Raw genomic sequence first — 8,815 nt, forward strand, 5'->3', positions numbered from 1 at the left:
GTTTTCAAAATAATTTAAACATCAGAGTATCCCTAGAACCATATCACAAAATCATAAAACATGAGGAGCGGTACGATCACGCCTTTGCCTTGCTACGATCTCCTGAAGTACCTGAAACAATACACTGAAACTGTAAGCCCGAAAGCTTAGTGAGTTACCCCCAAAATACCAACCACATAACCATACTCATATCATATCACAATACAGAACAGCCAAGCACATCAGGTCTACTGTGTGACTGGTCCGCCCGCACTGGGCCTTCAGTCCACCTGGTCCACCCTTCGAGTCTAGCCATGTACATCAAGTCCACAGTATGATTGGTACGCCCGCACCGGGCCTTCAATCCACCTGGTCCACCCTCTGAGTCTACAGTATGACTGGTCCGCCCGCACCGGGCCTTCAGTCGGCCTGGTCCACTCTCCGAGCCTCGGCACGTTTGGTCCGCCCTCTTGGGGCCTTCAGCCTATCCGGACCGCTCGCTGGGCCTTCGGTCTATCCGGTCCGCCCTGGGTATGTTGGCCTACAGCACAAAGCAGGAACCGCCTCAACCCAACCCCAGTCAAACAACCATGTGCACATAAACCAATTAATCACATAACAAATCCTTAACCAGACAACCAGTCTAACAGATCACATAGCATATCAACATCCTAACCAGGATTCCGACCTATCCGGTCACTAGCATAACATTACCCTATATACCGGGTACCGACCTTAACCAGGTCACTAACATAACACCACCCTAAATACCAGGATGCAAATCTAGCAAAGCAACAACATAACAACAAAACCCGGATTTCCATCCGATAAAGGGCCGACCTTGGTGTTGTAGACCCTGTCGATATAGTGAGGATAACTCACCTGCAATTGCCGACTGAAGAGATACGACCAAGCTGCTCCGACCACCGACACGAACTTCACCACAGCACACTACCAAGGAACCAATACCAAAATTACCAAAATACCCTTGGAAGTCAAACTGGTCAACTCTTGGTCAAAGTCAAAGTCCTCAGTCAAAGTCAACCTTCCTGGTTGACTCTACTCGCTGAGTCAACCCGTCGACTCGTCGAGTTCTCATACTCAGAAAACTCCCATAACACGACTCTACTCGCCGAGTCGCCCCAAGACTCGTCGAGTTCAACGACCTCGGAATCCCATCCTGTCCAACTCACTGAGTCGCCAACCGACTCACTAAACTAAAGCTTTAACCAAAAGAGATTGGGTTCTGCAACCAGACTCGCCGAGTCCAAGAACGGACTCGCCGAGTCCAAGGCAATCTTCAACAGACTCGCCGAGTTGTTCTTCAACTCGCCGAGTCCATGCACATGTTCATACAACTCGTCGAGTACACCCATGTGACTCGCCGAGTCTCTTTAGTTCTCAATCCAAATAGAGGCTTTTCGAGCTATGCAGGGGCTCCAATCCATAGATCCACCCTTCTACAATCTAACCCTCACATAAAGTTGCAAACTTTACGTGGAACCAAGGAGATATAAGCCCAAAACACACTAGGGCTTGGGTTTTAGACAAAAGGGGCTTCACCAACAACTCAATGACTAAAATTTATGACATTCTGGACCAGCTCAAGACTAGATCTGAGGTAGCAACCTCAGATCTATCTTCTAAACCCGAAATAACTCTCAATCAAGCTATGGAACTCCCCATCAACCACCAAGGATAAATCAAAAAGGAAATTAGCATAAGATTATGGCTTTTTACGTCTGAAATGTGCCCAAACAGATGTAGATCCCAGATCCATACAAGCCCCTTGATGCTAGCCTCTAATTCCTCAAGCTCTTTTCTCCAAATTCCTCTTCCAAGCTCCAATCTCCTCAACAATGAAGTCTCATACGGAAATTAGGGTTTCTGGAACTCTCAGGGGGATTAGGAGGCTGGGAGAAGGACATAAAGTCCTTTAAATAGGGTGCAACCCTCGGTATTAGGGTTTTCTCATTCCAGCACCAACTCGTCGAGTCCAAGCCGCCAACTCGGCGAGTTGGCCACTTAATCCGCGACCCAAACCCGCTCCGACTCGGCGAGTAAGCGTACCTACTCGTCGAGTCCCTTCTTCGAAATTACACTTTGCACCCTTCAACTTCTTGCTTCCGAACTTGGGATGTTACAATTTTTGGGATATCTATAACCAAGTTATAGGCCAATTGTACAAGTTTATTCACTTGGATGACTTGATTGGAAACCTCTTGTGATAAAGGTCACCTAAGAAAGAGAGTTCCAATGCATAGATGAGACCAAACATGTCAAATTAACAAATGGATTGTTAAGGGTATCATACATCTAGGAATTACAAGTGCTGTAATTAATAAAAGCTATTTACCTTGTTGAAATTGAGTAAGTGGGATAAAGAATACCTAACCATTTATTTAATTTGTAACTTGGATCCTAGACTTTAAACAAATAATGTTTTTGGAAACAAAAGGGTATTATTTTTAAAGAATTAAATACTAAATAAAACTTTGTTAAATTTTATAGATGGCTCCACCAACTACTATAACACATCATCACAGCATGAACCTTCGATCCATGCTTGAAAAAGAAAAACTGGGCCACTCCAATTTTTTGGATTGGCATAGAAATTTGAGAATCGTTTTAAAACAAGAAAAGAAAGACTATGTCCTTGAATCACAAGTCCCGGAAGAACCACCTTCTGTCCCAAAGGCTGCACATGATGCTTGGCTTAAGCATGTGGATGACTCACTTGATGTTTCATGCCTTATGCTTGCCACCATTATTCCTGATCTTCAACGGGATCTGAAACTCTTCACTATCTTTGACATGATTGAACATCTCAAGCAGATGTTTGGCCAGCAAGCAAGGACTGAAAGATTTGAAACTGTTCGAGCCCTTCATGCTTACAAGATGGAAGAAACTAGGAATGTGAGCACTCATGTTCTCAAGATGAAAAGTCATATGGATCAATTGGAAAGATTGGGCTCTCCATATCCATTGGACTTGGCCACATACATAATTTTGAATTCTATGCCCAAGTGCTATGATACTTTCATCATGAACTACAACATGAATGGGTGTGATAAATCAATCTCTGAGTTGCATAGGATGCTCAAAACTTCAGAGAAAAACATCCCAAGGAAACACCCCCCCTCCCCAAGTGCTTATGATTTAGGAGGGACAAGTCAAGAAGAAGAATCAAGGCAAAAACTCCAAAGGGAAGCCACAAGTTGGCAAGGGCAAAGGGAAGAAAGCTCCCCAAAACCCACCACCCAAAAAGAAGAAAAAGGTTGCTAAAAATGACACATGCTTAGAGTGTGGTGTCATAGGGCATTGGAAAAGGAACTTTCCTAAGTACCTTGCTGAGTTGAAGAAAAAGAAGGTCGGGGAAGGCCCTTCAGGTATATCCATTTTCATGATTGAAATGAGACTATTTACTTTTTCATCTAACACTTGGGTATTTGATACTGGTTGTGGAACTCATATTTGTAATTTGTTGCAGGGGTTCAAAAAGAGTAGGGAACTGAAGACAGATGAGATGGTATTACATGTGGGCAATGGAGCACGGGTTGTAGTCCAAAAAATAGGACATTTTGATTTACATTTACCATTTGGTTTGTACTTAACATTAAACAATGTGTGTTTGGTTACCTCTATTACTAGAAATATTGTATCAGTTTCCCGTTTAAGAAAATCTGGTTTTAATTTTTAATTTATTGATGATAATATTCATTCATTCTTGGATGGAATATTCTATTTTGAGGCTAGATCAATAAATGGAATTTACGAATTGAATCTAGATGACAATTCAAACAATAAGTCCCTTTACCATGTTAACACCAAAAGGATTAAACAAGGTTTGAACCAAACATATCTATGGCATTGTCGTCTTGGGCACATAAACAATAAGCACATATCATAACTCCAAAAGAGCAGACTTTTGGGATCAAATGACACTGAGTCATTTGACATATGTGAATCTTGTTTATGTGGCAAGATGACAAAGGCCCCTTTCTATGTCAGTAATGAGAGGGCAAGTATTTTATTAGGCATCATACACGCATATGTATGTGGTCCTTTCAAAACAATGTCAAGATATAGTGAAAGGTATTATATCACCTTCAATGATGACTTTAGTCGATTTGGTTATGTGTATTTGATGAAACATAAACATGAAGCATTTGAAAAGTTTAAATTGTTTCAAAGTGAAGTTGAGAATCAACTCGATAAAATAATCGAAATCCTTCGTTCGGATAGAGGTGGCGAGTACTTAAGCCAAGAGTTTCAAGATCATCTTAGGAGTTGTGGGATTATCTTAAAACTTATTCCACCCAGAACTGATGGGTTTTGAGCGTACAAACAATCCTATGTGTGCATGCAACCCTAAATATTTGGATCTATGTTTTCTCTATTAGACATACAAGCATTGAACACAAAAACAAGAAACCATAGCATGCTTCTAGTATTTTCGAAATCAACAAAACATGGATTAGAACACATACCTTTATTGTTATATTGTAATAACAATGGATTCCTTGAAGATATTGACTTTGAGAACAAGTATCACAAGTGTAACACCTCTAATGGCTCACAAACACACCAAGCAAGAAGATGAGAGGAGAGAGGAGGAAGTTGCTCTAAGTTTCGGCTCTTCTAGGATTTCACAATGGTTGGTAGAAACCTAGAGGGTGAGGCTCCTTTTATAGTTAAGGTTGTTTAGTCCCAAAGCTAGGGTTTGCAGGTGGAAACCCTAATTTCCAACTTAAGGCCTAAGCAGCCCATGGACTCCCCTTCTCAAGGCTTTGTACGAAAACCTGTAGGGACTCCCTATAGTTTTCGTCTAACCCTCTTTAGGGTTGTCCATGAGCCCAAAACCACAACTATTAATTAATTGCTAATAAGCCCCTGTAATTTTAATTAATTCATTTAATCCCAAAATTAATTCCAAATTAACATATGATTAAATATTAATTAAACAATATGATTTCTAATTAATATATTATTTTCATAATACATTAATAAATCATTTATTCCAATTTATTATTCTAAATAATAAATTCAACCTCTCTCTCCAAAAGTCATCATGTCTAGTTGCTAGTACGAAGGCAACCCAAAACGACTGTGCTACTATCAGTTCAAGTACATACCAATCATAGTTATGGGCTTAGACACTTAATCCAAAAAGAACACCACAACTTAATGGTGTGTCCAAAAGGAGAAATCGGACCTTACTTGATATGGTTCGACCCATGATGAGCAGAAGTACTTTCCTTTTATATGGTATCGAAAAGCTCCATCCCTATCTTGAATATGACACCAACTAAGAAGGTTGACAAGACACCTTATGAGATATGGTATCGAAAAGCTCCATCCCTATCTTATATGAAAGTTTGGGGTTGTGAAGCTTATGTTAGACAAGAAGCTTCCAACAAACTAGAGCCTAGGTCTACCAAATGCATCTTTCTAGGATATCCTAAGGATTGTTTAGGATATTACTTCTACATCCCTAGTGAGAATAATATCTTTATCTCACGAAAGGTTGAATTCTTGGAAAACAAGTTTCTAATAGATGAAGAAAATGGGAGGCGCATGGAACTTGAAGAAGATCAAGAACCACAGCCTGATGCAACTCAAGTTGGCACTAGTACTGAACAAGAGGTTGTTGAAGATGAAGAGATCATTACTCTTCAACCGGTTGAAAGGCGTTCGCAGATCCGGTAGAATTCATCAAGAACGTGAGAGATATGGATTTCTCATTGATGAATGTTTCATGATGATGAATGTTGACGAGCCCGTCACCTACCGAAATGCAATGGCAGATCCTGAATCTGAAAAATGGCTTGAAGCCATGAACGCAGAGATGCAATCCATGAAAGAAAACCAAGTCTAGTATTTGGTTGAACTTCCTCTCCAATGTAAGACTGTAGGGAGTAAGTGGGTCTACAAGAAGAATACTGACATGGATGGCAACCTACACACATTCAAAGCAAGACTTGTTGCTAAAGGATTCACTCAAACCGAAGGGGTTGATTATGATGAAACCTTTTTACCAGTTGCTATGATCAAATCTATTAGGATACTACTTGCCATAGCTACATATCATGACTATGATATATGGAAAATAGATGTTAAAACCACTTTTCTAAATGGACACTTTGAAGAAGATGTCTATATGGTTCGACCTGAAGGTTTTGTTGACCAAAGGCATCCTAATAAAGTGTGTAAACTCAAGAGATGCATTTATGGGTTAAAACAAGCATCTCAAAATTGGAATCATCGTTTTGATGATGAAATCACAAAGTATGGTTTTATTAGAAACGAGGATGAATCTTGTGTTTACATGAAAACTAGTGGGAGCTCGGTGACCTTCTTGGTCCTATATGTGGATGACATAGTTATAATTGGAAATCACATTCCAACTTTATGAGGTGTAAAGGCTTGGTTAGGAAAGTGATTCTCAATGAAGGATCTAGGTGAGGTTCAATATATTCTTGGAATCAAAATCTATAGAGATAGATCAAAACGATTAATAGGTCTAAGCCAAAGTACATAAATGGACAAAGTCTTGAAATGGTTCAAGATGGAAAACTCTAAAAGAGGAGTTGTACCAATGGCGCATGGCACAATACTAAGTTCATCCTAATGTCCTAACATAAAAGTTGAGTTAGACAAGATGAAAGATATTCCATATGCTTCGACAGTTGGATCTATCATGTATGCCATGAATTGTACTAGACCTGATCTTGCTTATGCAATGAGCATGACAAGAAAGTTTCAACAAAATCCATGGGAGAGTCATTAGATAGTTGTGAAGAACATCCTTAAGTACTTGCGTAGCACTAAATATATGTTCCTCATCTATGGAGGCGTCGATGAAAGCTTAAGTGTAAAGTGTTACACTGATGCTTCATTCATAACAGATCAAGATGATTGTAAGTCACAATCAGGATATGTGTTCATTATCAATAGGGGTGCAATATCTTGGAAAAGCTCCAAGCAAAGTGTTGTAGCACAGTCCACTACAGAGTCAGAATACATCACTGCTTCAGAAGTTGCATAAGAGCCTGCTTAGATGAAGAAATTCATTAGAGTTCTAGGCTTGGTTCTTTCCATTCAGGATCCCCTAGAAGTCTTCTGTGATAATGAGGGTGCAATTGCTTTGGCAAAAGTGCCCAGATCACACAAGAAGACCAAGCATATAAGCCGGAGATTCAACTTCATTCGGTATAAAGTTGAAGATGGTGAAATCAGTATTCTCAAAGTTCACAATGATCAAAATTTGGTGGACCCTTTCACGAAGCCCCTTCCTCAAGCAAAGTTTGAAGGACATGCTCGAGAGATTGGACTTTGCTATTCTAGTGATTGGATTTGATCTATGTATTAGTATTGAAAACTGGAACATTTTGTGGGATCATCTATTGTAATGACTATTATATATATGACATATGATCTTTTCATTAAATATTTGTTGAGTTCTTTATTAACATGTTTAATCCTTGAGTAAATTTATTCATTCTAAAATCCATAGTCGGTTATTATTGTGGGAGAAATAATGAAATAAGGCTAATATGAATGGGATTGGTTGACAAAGTGTTGTAACCAGTTTCATAGGTACTTGACAGAGAACAAGTATTGGATTGACTCGTTGAAGATCACTTCATGGATCGTTGTCATGAATGATACTGGATAAAAGGTAATATATGTATATCCTTAACACCTGAGATACATATATGGGTCTTAAATGTGGGAAATGTTGTGCTTTGATATAGTCAAACACTGTTCTTTAACCATCCAGTTATAAAAGCTATTTTCAGATATGATATGAACCATGCAAGAGGCGTATGTTGTCAAGATGGGATTTGTTCCTCTTATTCGTTGAGAGTTAGACATCTAAGGCTTGATGTAAAGTTGAACACTTATATGATATTGACTACGATATATATCTCATGTTCAACATGATGTATGTAACAAAGGGATAACTGATAAACTTACCTTATACACCAATTGTATCCTTGGGCTTTTGGGAATTCGACATTGATAGAATGGCACAAAAATCATATGTTAGTGGGGGCAGTGAAATGTTGCTAGATGTTCATCACTGTCTATATCAATCTAATATGAGTCTTGCACAAGTGGGAGATTGAAAGATCTAATATGCTCAAGAGTCATATTAGAATGATATTGCTAATTAACATATGATACTAAGGGTCACACTAACAACAACTTGATACAATTGATTATTTATTAGAAATTGATTTTAATAAATATTCATAAGCTCTTATAATAAATTGGGAAAATATTTATTTCATGGAAATGATTATTTTACAATACAAGTAACACACATTATTTCATAAGGTATGAATTAATAAGTCATCCACAACCTTTTGTACTAGTTAGATCTTTTTGTCTTTTACCTAAAGACAAAGTTTATATCTTATAAACTTTGAGTTTATAAAATATGAACTATGCCTTTCTTTTGCTTGCAAATGGCCGAAACTAGCAAAGATTGTAGAGAGCATGGCCTTACAAATTATTTAATCAAAAAGTATGGAGCATGGCCTTACAAATTGTTTAATCAAAAAGTATGTAGCATGGCCTTACAAATTGTTTAATAAAAAAGTATGGAGCATGGCCCATGAAGAAAAATTGTGAGCTCTCTCCACTTTCTCCATCTCTTCTCTTGCTTTTAGTTAGTAGAGGTTACTTGCATCAAATACTTGAGTATTTGTATCCAAGCTTAAGATCTTACATATAACTACAATTCTCATCAAGTTGGTGTATTGTTGGTGTCTCAAAGTTCATCCATCTTCTTCAACATCCAAGCCTCCCCTAGAGGACCCAAAGTTCT

General features: G+C 38.7%; 1 protein-coding gene across 1 annotated transcript; it reads left to right on the top strand.

Annotated features, from left to right (window-relative positions):
• The first annotated feature begins 2,490 nt into the window (after window positions 1–2,490).
• On the top strand, window positions 2,491–3,264 carry LOC145112603 (uncharacterized). The gene has a single exon (XM_079048752.1). The coding sequence runs from the start codon at window positions 2,491–2,493 to the stop codon at window positions 3,262–3,264; it is 774 nt and encodes a 257-aa protein (XP_078904878.1).
• The last annotated feature ends 5,551 nt before the right edge of the window (window positions 3,265–8,815 follow it).

This window comes from Lactuca virosa, chromosome 1 (genome assembly GCF_052849685.1).
Source record: "Lactuca virosa cultivar CGN04683 chromosome 1, Lactuca_virosa_CGN04683_v6, whole genome shotgun sequence".
In the NCBI taxonomy this organism is placed as follows: Eukaryota; Viridiplantae; Streptophyta; class Magnoliopsida; order Asterales; family Asteraceae; genus Lactuca; species Lactuca virosa.

Coding starts and splice junctions, on each gene's coding strand:
- LOC145112603 (XM_079048752.1), top strand. CDS start 2,491: ATGGCTCCACCAACTACTATAACACATCATCACAGCATGAACCTTCGA.